This window comes from Chrysoperla carnea, chromosome 1, assembly GCF_905475395.1.
Source record: "Chrysoperla carnea chromosome 1, inChrCarn1.1, whole genome shotgun sequence".
NCBI classification, from domain to species: Eukaryota; Metazoa; Arthropoda; class Insecta; order Neuroptera; family Chrysopidae; genus Chrysoperla; species Chrysoperla carnea.
Window position 1 is genome coordinate 135,272,358 of NC_058337.1, and position 15,112 is coordinate 135,287,469.

General features: G+C 28.3%; 2 protein-coding genes across 2 annotated transcripts in view; one reads left to right on the forward strand and one right to left on the reverse strand.

Moving 5' to 3' along the window:
* The window catches only part of LOC123300910 (5-hydroxytryptamine receptor 2C-like), a 136,567-nt gene extending 126,074 nt beyond the window's left edge, over window positions 1-10,493 (reverse strand). Inside the window, exon 1 of the mRNA XM_044883588.1 lies at window positions 10,403-10,493. Within this exon, the coding sequence (XP_044739523.1) occupies window positions 10,403-10,433 (31 nt within the window). The 5' untranslated portion in view covers window positions 10,434-10,493. The remainder of the gene's footprint in view (window positions 1-10,402) is intronic.
* LOC123300882 (26S proteasome non-ATPase regulatory subunit 1) overlaps window positions 1-15,112 on the forward strand; it is an 868,403-nt gene that overhangs the window by 752,937 nt on the left and 100,354 nt on the right. The gene's annotated exons all lie outside the window — the stretch shown is intronic.

Consider the following 15,112-nt stretch of genomic DNA (forward strand, 5'->3'; position numbering starts at 1 on the left):
AAAAATCGAGAAAAGATTTATGTTTCCGATTTCGCTAAAACTTTGTATATAAGGTAATTTTTGACCCAAAAATTACAAAAATCGGGTTTATGAATCAATTGGATGCATAGCTTCTGAGAAAATCGCTCATTGTGCCCAATTTTGGGTTATAAATCAAAAGTCACACATCCAACCATTAAATAAACCCGATTTTTTTATTTCTGTGGTCAAAATTATCTTATATCAAAGTCAAAAAAATATTTTCGAATTTTTGCAATTTTCTTAGAAAAAATCGAAAAAATCGAGAAAAAATTTTTGTTTCCGATTTCGATAAAACTTTGTATATATAAAATTTAGAATCAAAAAATACAAAAATCGGGTTTATGAATCGATTGGATCCATAGTTTCTGAGAAAATCGCTCATTATGCCCAATTTTGGGTTATATCTCAAAATTCACGCATCCAATCATTAATTAAACCTATCCATATTATGTTTTAGATCAAGTTCATATACTGAACTTTTTATCAAGCATAAGTTTTTTTTTTTATTAAACAAATAATAAAAAAGTTTTCCATTTAGGACCGCTTACGTTGAACATACTGTATTTAAATTGAATCATATTTCATTTTTGTACACAAGAATTAAGTGGCATTTCATGACAATCCATTCAAAACTATTTATTATGCATGTAACTCTATTTATACAGATAACGTTACAAGTTGAGAGAGTGAATAGAGATGATCTTAAAAATTGAAGAAAAAAAAAAGGTAGCTACTCAAAAATTTATATTTTCAAATACAGACATTCAATATAATTTGAAAATGAACGTGAGAATTCGTCTAGATGTTGAAAAAAAACCACATGCGAGATAAAAATCTTAAGTCTTTTGTTACTTTTAAATGTAATTGAAAATAAAGTTTTTAAAGCTTTTGTAAATGAAATAAAAATATTACATTTATTGACTTTCCCAAAAAAAAAGACGATTTCATGGTTTTTCTTTGCCAAGAAACGAAGGTTTATTTTATTGAAAGATTTCTGACGTACCAAATACGAGTCTGAGCTTATGTTGCTCTGGTATATCAGATTTTCGAGAAATTCTATAAAAACGAAATAAGTTATACGTTCAGAAGGACTCAAGACCAAATTGACCTATGTTGTCCATTTACGAACTCATACTCACTTTTTACGTTCGGAGCACACTATAAAAATTTCATCTAGATATCTCTTTTCGTTTTTAAGATATCATGTCAACAGACGGACACCTTTAGCAAAATTTAGTTCGTAGCATCAATATTTTTAAGCGTTATAAACTTGGGACTAAACATAGTATACCTTGATTATATATAGGAGACTTTCTATAGATATAGATAGTCACTCATCACGATATCTCTGGAACTATAAGACCTAGAGACTTGAAATTTGGCTGGAATATTCCTTTTGCCAAGTAGAGGTCAGCTAAGAACGGATTTTGCGAAATTCCACCCACAAGGGGGGTTGCGGGGGTGTTCATGAATAAAAAAATTCATATTTTTCAATTATGGCTTTTAATAGTTCAAAACTTGGTCAGAATGTTTTAAATTACATTTAGAAATTTTTTTAACCTTCGGAGGGTAGAAAGGTGTAGCGAGAAAGTGGGAAGGAAATATCGAATATTTACAAATATACCTAAGTGGGGTATCAAATAAAAGAGCATGACGTGTACATTACAAAACTGTTATCCAACGCAAGGAAATGTGGAGGGAGGGGTGCAAGTGGGGATGTTGCCCAGCAAAGCGGGTAGTTCCCAGCTAGTACCTTGATATAGTAGATTTAGTGGGACCTAACATAGTATACCTTGTATGACAGGGTATAATATACATACATGCCGGAACATTCCTGGATTTTTTGGATTCATACCAAGAACCTTTACCAAGGCACATATGACCCAAACCATAGCTCGTATGATTCAGTTGTTTAAGGTGCATGGCAAGAATTCAAGACACCCGAGTTCGACTAGTAATATGTGTGCCTTTATAGTTTACGCTATTTTATCATAAAAAACGTCAACTATAATCGAAAGATTTTGACGTTATATATATTATAAATGCGAAAGTAAGCATGTTTGTTTGTTTGTTACGCTTTCACGCTAAAACTAGCGAATGGTTTTTAATGAAACTGTACAGCAATATAGCTTATACTTCAGAATAACACATGAGATATAATTTATAAAGATATAATAATAAAAAATAATAAAAATTTAAAAATTAATTTAATTTGACATTACCATAAATTACAGATTTCTGTAAAAATAGTCATTATAAAATATTTTACGGCCATCTTTTCTGATATACTAAATGAATAATTACGACTATTATACATTTAAAAAAAAAGAAAAGAAAACCGTACATATATTTTACTTGTGTAAAACAATCCTTACCATTATTTTTATTATAGAATAAATGTTATAGAAACGGGATAAGCGAGAGCAATCTTTATCAATCTTTACTTTTAAACCCAGCGAAGCAGGTGTATGGCACGCCATTTTACTATTTAATGTCCGAAAAAAAATGATCGTAATAATAATACATTATTATTATGTTATCATCATAATAATAATCATTTTCATTATGTACATAATTTTAATTCAATCATTTTTATTATGTACATAATTTTAATTCATATTAAATAGTAAAACGGCGTGCCATATATTTCCATTATGTACATAATTTTAATTCAATCATTTTTTTAAAATCTAATTCAAATAAAATTAACTGATTTATTATTATGTATCATCATAATAATAATACATTTTTATTATGATGATAACATAATAAAAATGTATTATTATTATGTATCATCATAATAATAATACATTATTATTATGATGATACATAATAATAATACATTTTTATTATGTTATCATCATAATTTTAATTCTCATCTCTCTTTTCTCATCTTATATTATATCAATCTCTCTTTTACTAAGATTTATTTTACAAAATATAAAATATAAAATATAAAATTTCTGATTGAAAAAAAATAATTAATTAATTTTTTTCTCGATAAAAATTAGCCTATTAAATAGTAAAATGGCGTGCCATAGCAGGTGGTTATCACTCTAGTAAAGAAAATAATAAATATTCAAATTTTAGCCGTCTTGAAATCATTTTTTTCGTTACATGAACAGCAACACAAACCCAAAAATTCTATAATACTAACCTTCTACACCTAGGTAGGTACTGAACATGCTCTAAACATTTTATTTCCTGAAAGCTCTAAGCTTATCTCTAGAGATATACAAATTTACGACAATTCAAAAAATATGACAGCCGTTGACAATTATTTCAAAAATAACAATTATATCCCAAGCGATAGATGTAAAAACCTTGTGCTTACTACATTATTATTTCTATTGAAATCTATATTATTAATAACAATAAACAAAATAAAATTTTTACTTAATTGAAAATTTTATGAATAATAATATTTATATAAGAATATATTTGTAGAAAAGTTGTTGTTGATATTAAATAATGTTGAATGTCCAATGGGGATTATAATTTTATTTATCATCAAATAAAATAATTGTGTATTGTTTACATGAATATAATTGAAATAGGTAAAATGGTATCAAAATATCAATAGAAAACGGACAAGCAGATACATGATGGCTCACAATAAATATTCATAATAACACATAAATTGAACATTTTAAGAAACTCCTGATACAAACTCAGGTCTAATCGATTCGAGAGCATTCTCAGCAATGTTTGAAGAAAATCTGCTCATCCGTTAGAAGATCAACACCTTTTTATACCATGAATATATGTAATATGGAAGGTATACTAAGTTTAGTCCCAAGTTTGTAACGCTTAAAAATATTGATGCTACGCACAAAATTTTGCTATAGGTGTTCATAGAATCACCTAATTAGTCCATTTCCGGTTGTCCGTCCGTCCGTCCGTCCGTCGGTGGACACGATAACTCAAAAACGAAAAAAGATATCGAGCTGAAATTTTTACAGCGTACTCAGGACGTAAAAAGTGAGGTCGAGTTCGTAAACGAGCATCATAGGTCAATTGGGTCTTGGGTCCTTAGGACCCATCTTGTAAATCGTTAGAGATAGAACAAAAGTTTAAATGTAAAAAAATTATAGACAGACACACAGAAAAACAGACATGATAAACTTATAACAGCAAGCCTTCAATATTCAATTAATTTCGTAGATACATTTAATATTAAGATACATCTAAATTAAGTTACCTACCTCAAAGTTACCTTATCCATTTTATTTTCAAAGGATACCGCACAAAACGGAGGCATCGTGAAATTGTTATCTTATGTATTATTTCTAGTCTTTATTTATTCCTGTTCACGCGATTTCTTCCTTTTTTTTTATCAAATTCCATAATTTAAAGCTCATTTTCAAGCTAAACGTGTAGGCTACTGACGAAAAATACATTTTTTTTAGACTCACTGTCTAAAAATGTACCTAAATTATTTAACTCAAGTACTGTTTAGAAGCCGGGTACACAAAAAATGGATAAAAACTTTAAATTAACATAATTTGCATGTTTAGTACAGTATAACTTCGTATCGGTACCATTTAGGACACTTGCTACATATTTCAAAAAAAAAAAAAATAAGAATATTGTATGAAGTTTACCATCAATGTAATTTATAAAGAACCATCCGGTTATATAGTTCGTGTTAAGAGACCTTTTTCACATATACAAATATGTATAATACCTCTTAAAAATAATTTTACACAATGGGAAAAACCTTTTCTTTCAACCTCAACTAACCAACGAACACAAACATAATACCTTCTGCTAAAAAATATCAAAATAAAAAATATATAATATATAATGGAAAAAAGGGCCCAACTTTTGTTATAATGATTCACAATTCAAAATGTGTGAAAATAAATTTTGTGTGACACATTGTCAGTTAAAATTTTATTTATGATTATTTTAAAATAAAATTAATTATTTTTGATTAAAAACAAAATAAATTAATCACGCAAGAGCAGCCAAAACTAAGTAAATTTTCTGTTAAAATAATTAAAAATAACCTTGCCATGCGTTGAGAATATAATAAAAATTATAATCAGTGGGGACTGTCGACAGAAGTGAAAAATTAAAACTTTGGAGTAACTGTGTTTTTTTGGAATTTTTAAATCACTTACAGAATGAATAATTAAAATTGCATTTGTAAATTAAAATATTAAAGTCGATATTAAAAACTTATATAAATTATAGAACAATATTTTGACAGATTTCATATCGAACGCAGGTTTTCGGAGTAGCAGTCCAGCAGGGATAAGACTGATCCACCAGGCAGGTTGAATTCATATTTAATTTTTAGCGTTTACTTTCGACTTCGTGACGTTCATGCGAAATCAGTGCTTTTTGCAATTTATCGCGTTTATTGTTATAAATTACGAACTTTTCCTAAAAATGGGCATTTTTCAAAAATGTTTCATTTTTTATCCAATTTACTGGGGTCGAAAATAGATAGCTTAAGCCCTAAAATAAGAAATTTTAAGAATAAGATATCCTTGAAAAACACAAATTGACTCAAAATATATTTTTATTTTTATTAGTGATTTAAAAAAACAAAAACTTTGAAAACTTTATACCTTATTCCACCCAACTCCTGTGGGAAGAAATTTTTGCAAAATTTCATGATCGATACAGAACCAAGAGCTTATTTTCTACACAAAAGTATTCGTTTAATTAAAAACAAAGAAGTTCATTTTTATCAGTTTAATACAGACATTATCACACCCTTTAAATTTATTAAAATAAATTTATATTTTTTATCCCCACATGAAAAGAAGAATTTTCTTTTTGATCCTGCCGGATAATGATAAAGATCTCCATGTTTTTATTTACGCCATATTTATTTTTATTATATAAAAAATGTTTTTAATAATTTTGTATTTATTTTTGAGTATTTTGTTCCCATTTTTAATTGTGTTTATATTTTGTATAAAAGTACAAACGATATAATTCATTCATCGTGCATTCAACAAATTTTGATGGATATGTTGATAAAAATCGTGAACCGAAGAAATTATTATTATTATAAACAAAACTTTCTAATGATCGATAAATAAAAATTCAAAATTATCAAATAATAAATAGCAAATGTTTTTTCCGATTAATTTGTAATATCCTAAGTAAATGAAAAAATCTGGTAGAATTCAATAAAACAATTTATTGAAAAACATTAAACATATAAAATAATTGAACTGAGTGTATTTAATATGTTCCATTATTATAGTTTGAGCTTTTCGAGCTTGTAAGTAAAAATTTGTTTAATTGATCGGAATCATAGAAAAAATTGGTTAAATTTATGTCCGACTGTTTACTGTTTCTGTATTCAGGATTTTGTAGCACAAATAATATAATTGCAATACAAATGAATAAACCTTTGTCCTAAAATTTTTTATTGTTTCAATCGACGTTCGTTATCCAGTCAAAACATCGTGTGAAATAAAATTTTAAATAACATCAAAAACTACGAAAATATGAATGATTTAAATGTACAAATAGAAAGAGGGGAAATTAGCACGTGATGACGTCATAGCTTGCGATTGCCATAGCAACTAAATATCAAAAGAGATTTTAATTTTCATTGCACATTTTTTCATATATTTGCCATTTTATTTATGGTTAATATACAATTACGTAGCTAAGTAAAAAATTATCAAGCTCAAAAAATGAATTGAATCTTATTTATTCATTTATTGTACATACATTAGGGCTGACTGCCCAGCTATCTTTTCACATTTAACTGACTGACTTGACTGTTATTTACATGCAATATACAGCCCACATAAAAATTTCCATTTTCCATTTAATATTTGACCCATGTTCTACCGTCGGCTTGACTGACCGCAATATGTGTGCTATAATCAATCCTTTAATGATCAGCTTTAGTAAATTCGGAGAATTTTTTTAGCCAGGCTCTCCCATTATAACATACATTATACTTTAATTGGATAAATAATGAGATTTGTTATAGAACCCCGTTTGCACAGGCTTGAATCCCTATTGATCGATTTTTTTCTTTTACAAATCCATCCATATATGTACATATATAATATTTTCTTTTTCATTTAACTCGTTTCTCGTATCATTTTGACAAATGTTCGTGTTGATATGGCTGTCAATAAAATTATTTTTTTTTTAAACATATATGTATATTACGTTATAAATTGCTATATGTACAAATATAATAAATTCGTATGCTTTTTTTTGGTATTTGTTTGTGTATGCTGTGTCAAATGGTACATCGTACATGGAGAATTTATTATACAAGATAAATTGTATAGTTCGTTCAAAACGAAATGAGACCGTATATGCAAGAGAAAAGATGTTTTTGTATGCAAAAACATATGTACACAAATCTATTCTCTCTCTTGAACTGTCTTATTTCGTGTTGAAAGCCCTTTAAAACCTCAAAATGATGTAGGGTACCTAGAGCCTATAATAATGTAAGTAGGCTGAAGAATGGTTATAAATCTGGTTTTTTTTCGAATCAACTAAAAATAAAGTTTTTGTGGAAAAAGTAAAAATTTTGATTTAGTTTTACAATCTGTTTACAAGCTGACCATTATCATTGATAATTGGTAAAAAAATTGTTGTAACTCATTGTTTCAGTAAGTTTTTAATCTACCGCCCTAGTGCGGGACTGAATTCATTATCACACTAGCGCGGTATTGAACTATTTTTCCCACGCATGCTTCTTTTCTCACGGGCATAGATAAATAACTATTTTGCTCTTGGAACTAAGAAATTAATCACCGTGTAATTTTTACAATCTATTCATCCATTCACACAAGTAAGTATAAAAATAACAAATATTTTTTTAAAACATTTGTTTTATGTCATCTTATGTAACGCGGCAAACAGAAAAGAAAATGGGTATACGAAATGAATGATTATAAAAACGTTCTACTTCTAGATTCTATTCTATTCTAGATTCATTCTAGACAGGAGCAAGTAACCGAATTTTTATTCTATAACTTATTATAAATGGAATGTTGAATATTTTTGTGTATATATGTGAATATGTGAAATGTGTGACGTAACCGTGGTTTATAATAGATTTTCAATTTAAAACGGTTTTATTTTTCATGTCATAGAAAAAGAAAAGTGAAAATAGATAAATGGAAATCTTTTACTGGAAATATTTTTCTTACAAATGTTTGTTCTATAAAGATCTATGAGAAATGTTTGCTCTAAACTTATTACTAAAGTATTTACGGACGTTCTCAAAGAAATACGTTTCCTTAGGATCATCTTCTAATCGTGTGTATGCAATATTTTATATGGTTTAATTGACAACAAAATATTGAGATTTGTATAAACATGAAATTTGTTTTTTTACACATTTCACTGTAACTATTTTATTAAAAATATAGTTTTATGTTATCTGAGATTCCTCCTTAACAAAACTACTTCGACTAGCTATGATGAAAAACCCTGTACAATATATAAAAAATGATTCAAGATCTTCTATTGAATACGAAACTAAATACTTTTAGCTTTCATTTTTTTTAAGTTCGAGTGATAAAAATTGTATATTGGAACCCCCGCTTTTTACTGCCAACTTATCAGCCCACATTTTATTATAATTCACACCAATTAATTTATTATGTAAATTATTAAAAATTAATCACAAAGAAAATAACAATACATAATCATAATAAAATGAATTGAAGTTTAAAACGCAATCTTCAACCAAATAAATTTAGTTGAAATAATTTCCTTGTAAATTTCTACATAAATAAATTATTAATATTATTATTAATTGATGAATACACACAACAACATAATTAAAATACTTATAAACAAATAAACAAGCAAACAATATTTATGTTTAAACAAATAGGCAGATATAAATTACATATTTATTGTAAAATTAATATGATAATATAAACAACAAGATGGAATCGTTTTTAAAATAAACAATACCTCATATTTTAAATAATTTGATTGAGCGTTTTAGTACAGTAAAAGATGTTACAAAAACCGACTAAATAAAGGAAAATGAAAGAAATCACTTTCATTTTACTAAAACCTCATGAAATGTGTTGCTTAGGTATCAAATATCATAAACAAGACATGAGTTAGTGGTGCAAATGTTTCTATTTGTTAATAAATAAATTTTTAATTCAATAAAACGATCAATGTTAAAGTTCACTGAAAAAATTAGTAAATAGGCAACTTGTAAAGGTTAAAAATTTGTCAAATAATCGAAAACTATTATACATGTATAACGTATACGTAATTCAAGTTGCCTATTTATTATGTTATAAGTCACTTTAAAAACAGTTTTCATTTTGCCAAAAAACAAAGTTTAAAATTTTATTAATCAAGCTATTCTTTAGTTATTTGCTCACATTTTCTCATGATGACACGGAAAATATAACTCGGTAGAACTAAAAGTAAATTTTACTGAAGATATTCATAAAAAAGCCTTGTTTTTCTTCTTGAATTTAGTTGATACTTCATTCCCATGCGGTTTTTTATTTTCAAAATATGAGTCTTTTTGGTAAACGATGATCCTACTAACATTTGCTCATTACTAGTTAAATAATTAGAAATGTTATGTTTTTTGGGCAACTCTTTGTTTAATGATACGGAATTTTAATTTTTGTACAGTTTTGTACTTCAAAGAAAATTGCCTGGAAGAAAAAAACGGCCTAATAATTAATGCGTACATATTACAACAAAAAACTTTGATGCTTTATTGAGGTTTGTAAAAAGTTTATTCAGAAAGTTTTCACATAAATGTGAGAGACAGAGAATAACAAGAAAATTGTTTATAGAAAAAGAAGGAACTATACAATAACTGAACATAAAAAAGTTGTGGAATATTTAGAATAAGAGAGCTGGCAACATAACGAAAAAGTTGATTTGAGTGATGACGTGACGAAAAATTGTCTTAAAAAATTAAAATTTTTGTAATGAAGATCGGTATATGAGCATAAAAAAATATTCTAAACAACTTTTTCTAATATTTTTTTTCGATATCTCTAACCATCTCTGGCATTAGACAAAATTTGAAGAATTTTTTCAATTTGTAGTAGGCTGAGTTTAAGGTTCATATTTCTGTGTGACCGTGCAAATTTTCAAATCGATATTCCTTTAAATGACGTAAGTGTGAGGGTGTCCTCATCTTAAATGCGATACGCTGTATAATAATTACATAGATTACTATTGTATTTATCAATATTACGTCACCAAAATGGCTGACAGCGATTTGATAGAATAAAAAAGGTTTAAAATTTAATGTAATTTTTTGAAAAAAAAAAAAACGTGTTTATTTGTTGCTAAAACAAGGCGATCTTATTATAATCAAAATGGAATACACTTATTTTGGAAAATATATAAATAATAAATTATCGATAAATAAATTATCGCTTACCTAAAAAACCAGGTATGGCTCCTAATGGCATTACAAACAAACTGACCAATAAATCCGCAATAGCCAATGATAATAAAAAATAATTGGTAACATTCTGTAATCGACGATCCAAACAAACAGCCAAACAAACTAAAATATTCCCCAAACCACCAGCAATTATAAACACAACCACAAATAAAAAACTCCAATCATATTTTGGTACAAAATCACCACTAAAATTCTTTGTTAAAACATCACTAACATTATTACTATTTAAATCAAAATCACTGTGATTTATATAAGTTCTTTGGTCGTCATTTTGAAAGAATTCATAGGAACACATAAGACTGGTTGTTGATATACTTGGTAATGTACTTGTTTGATTAATTTGTGACGTAGTATTATCCGTTGATGACGTATTACATTCAATAATAACACTAGTATTATGATTTTGGCCATTATCACATAAATATTTTGGTAATTTGATCCAAAATTCATCTAAGATTAAATTAAATACCGTATTTATTAAATTTATCATACACTGTGATTCACAACTATAGCAGTTATATAAACCGTTGTTCTCGTTCGGTTGTTGTAAACAATTAAAGATATTTATATTTGTGATGTTTTCTATTGTTGTACAATCGTAACCTATTGTTGAATTGCTGCATGTTGATATATCTAGTAATGGATTGCATATAGATGTAACAGGGGATGTATTTAAAGTTCGATTGAATAAACTATTTTCGAAGAGTATTTGTTGAGTTGTTAATATTGTTTCATATAACTCCATTACACTTTACACGTCTCCCACTTGCACATACACACACACTCGCACACACACAATTAGGTGGTGAGTGTCTAATTACATGGCCAGTGGGTGGCTAATTACATTGTTTTGTGAGGTTATTTTTTTTTTTTTGTGTGTGCGCTGTTTATCGTATTTTTCTTTGTTGTTAATTTCACATAATTAGCTCTAATTGTTGTGTTGAATTGCAGTCGTTATAGTAAAAGTCATTGTAGAAGAAGTTAATTTCCACTTTATGTGTATGAGGTTCTTTTGTAAGTGGAAATCTCTGGAACAGAAAAGAAAATATGTTAGAGGAAAATTATATTTTGTAACATTTTAAGAATTCCTTATCTAAGTTTTTAAAAAAAACGTCAAAAGCATCTAACCTTCTTGGTATCTACGAACCGAGACCAAATTACAATCGCCGAAAACGAATAATGCAAGCGATACCATCGCCAAAACCAATACCAAGATCAAGATAACTATGGTCTTGATCTTCGTCTCGAGCATCACTTGTTAAAAGAGAAACTGGTCTGCCGTCGTGCGTAAAATATGAGAGAAATATAGATTAATAAAATTTCATGGAAGACATACACTAACGAGATAGCAGAAAGTATGAACCCTTAGGTTAGGTAAGGTTAGAATCGCTGTCCTACAGTGGGGCACACTTTAACTATAGGGTCTGTTGTGATTTCGAAAAAGGGTTGGATCATCCCCGGCCACTAATCCATGAACCATTGGAGCTATTTAAGAATTGCAGGAATGCTTTGACGTCAACGGACTTCAGGTTGGAGAGATCGTCAAAAAAGGCTAACTTAAGTGAGCCCACCTCCTCGTTGCAGGAGCTAAGCAATGGCAGATTAGATGAGACATCGTTTCTTCCTGATCCTCACTGTAACAGCTTGTCAGTCCCAAACGTCCAGCTTGCCTGACGTCTTGAATAGTAGAAGCCCTTAGAAGTGATATAAGATCTTCGAAACGCCTACAATTGTACTCGGACCTTGTAGTACCACAAGTACGTTCCTCCTTCCCTCTAAGATTGGCCCTTTTAAAGATATCTTCTTTGAGGAGCAACTTGTTGTTCGCAAAAAGGACTCTCGGATATCTATTGATGCTTGTGTCCGGAAGCATGGTGGCATTTCTAGCAAACCCGCTGGCTTCACTATTTCCAGGAATGTCCCTGTGTCCCGGTACCAGCTCGTTTAAAGACGTTCGGCAGTCTAATGATACCTTTGGGGATGAACCCATAAACAGCGAATCTTTCTGAGAAATATTATTACTGTAATCGTTTTGACATTTGAAAAAAATACCTATTCAGTACAACGAATAGACAAAGACCTGCATAAAGCATTCAAAGTAACACTAGGCTCGGGAGAAACGAAAATTTTAATAGAAAAAACTTAACACTTAAAATAATACAAAATCAAAAAAAACTGAATTTTTTCCTCAAAAACGGTGCGTTCGACTTGGTAAAAATATTTACGAAAGAATAAATTATTTTAATGATTCAATAAGACAAGAAGTAAACATTTCTAAGAAAACTATTTCTAGAAGTAAAGTGCATGAGAGAAAATGAACAACAATTTCTTCTCAAAATTCTCAGAATTATTTACTATATATCATACTTTGACATAAAAAAATTATCTAAGTAACTTTTTCTAATAATTTTTTCGACATCTCTAACCATCTTTGATGCTAAGCAAAATATTAAGAATGGGTTATATGTGTCAATTTGTAGTAGGTTCAGCTGAAAGATCTGATAAAGTTCATTTAAGTATCTTAAAAAGTGTCACCTATCACCCTGTACAAACTTTCCTATAATTAACGAAAATATGAGGGTGTCTTTATCTTGAATGCAAAACTACATAAATCGCCTGACTTCATCTAAAATACTGAGGAAAAATACCATCGCATGATCAAAATTTTTCAGGCCTGTCTCTTGGTTAACTACGAAAAATTCTAAACGTTTTTTTCTTCTTCTTCATAATAGATCTTTGCATGCTTTCTTGCGTGTGTAATTAATTTAAGAAAACCTTACTGTTTGTACTTAACTTAATAAATTTAAATTAATAATTAAAAATGTAAACTGTTAGATTTGAATTTTAATTAAAATTTATCTCATCATTTATATTAAAGAAAAAAAAATTAAAAATTATATGTAATATATATTATTTTGTGCATAGGACTGACTGACTACTATACAGGCTGTCCCGAAATCATCGTTATTAAAATCCACAGAATATTCCTTGCAAAATTCTAAGACATGTCGGTTAAAGAATGTTTATGCAAAATTTATAAGTTGATTGGGCCAAGGAATCACGTTGTCCCATACCATTTTTGCTCTCGTTTATCACCCTTTTAGGCGTAGAATTTCGAAGAAACTTAAAAACACACACTCAAAAGTCATAGAAAGAACACATTCTCCAGGTTTCAGGACTCTAAGATCAGCGTTTTAGACTGTGCGTTGATCAGTCATTCATACGCCATTCATTCAGGACAAAGCATTTTATATGAATAGATAATGAAAAATATAACGTCACTCGATTATTAAGGAAAATTGGTTCTTCGGTTTCTTTCTCTTTTGAAAATTTTTAAAAACTGTATGTAACTTTCAAATTTTTTATGACAAAATAAAAACAGTTTTCTTATAAAACAAATATTTGACCTTCCCATTCACAAGATAACAAATCAATTCAAGATATCTAAAAGATGGATCTTTTTTCTATGTTTTTAATTATCCGTAAAGATTTTTTCCATTATCGATTAAATTGGTCCTCTCGGTATGTCAAATATTTTTATACTTCACTATGATGTTACTTATGCTTTTATTATAGCTACTGGTTGGACGCTGACTATATGTATGGATTCATAAATTAAGACCATTTTAATTAATTTAAAAAAATATTATTAATTTTCTTATATCGTATGCTTTTTTAGGGTTCCTTACCCAAACGGTAGCCAACGGAACTCTATAACTAAGCAGGCTGGACCTCATAAATGGCAATAGTTACACAACTAACTATTCCCGCTATAACAAAATATAAAATGGTAAATTCCAAAATGGCAAAAAAATTCGATCTTTGTATATTTCAATAATTACATATAGCTTACTTGTTACACATGCTTGTAGTGTATGTTGCATAGATTAATATATGTATTATGGTCAGGTTAATAATTACGTACGTTGGTACGGAACCCTGCAAGTGCGTGTCAGACTTTATTTACATGCTTGACCGATTTAATTTACATATAACATCTTGTACCAGTTACAACGACCAAAATGATATACTTTTGGGGTGTGCATCTCTTGAAATTTCATATAAAATTAATTTACGCTTAATAATTTATAAAATATTTATTTTTCTTCATTGTTTAGCCGAAAATACGAACTTTCTTTCAAACCTGGTCTCGTAATATACTATGAAAACATTTTCGAAAACAAGCCTTTATTTATTAAATTTAATTCTAATATTTTTAACCAGAAACGAACATTTTTTAAAGTCTAGTTTATTATATCTTTTAATACATTTCCTTGCAGCGCTTCCACCATATTTTTATTTTTATGTTTTTCAATATTTGTTACCAATTTGAAATAGTTCATGTTTTTTCAATTCTTATTAATTAAGATTAACTAGACAAGCTATTTGTCTTTATAGATTACACCATTTTATCATAAAAAAACATCAATAATAATCGAAAGACTTTAACGTTTAAATTTGTATACAAAATTTAGTAAACAAACATGAAAAATAAATTAGCAAACAGTTTTAAGTAGCAATGGGAAATTTGAACGTTTTTTGCTGCATCAATTAACATGCCCATAAAGCGAGGATTAAAAAAATTACTTTTTGTATAACAATTTGTACGTTCTTTAACAAAAGCTTGGTGTTTAAAAAAAACTTTTTTGACGCAATATTTTATCATTAAGGTTTCATTGTTTT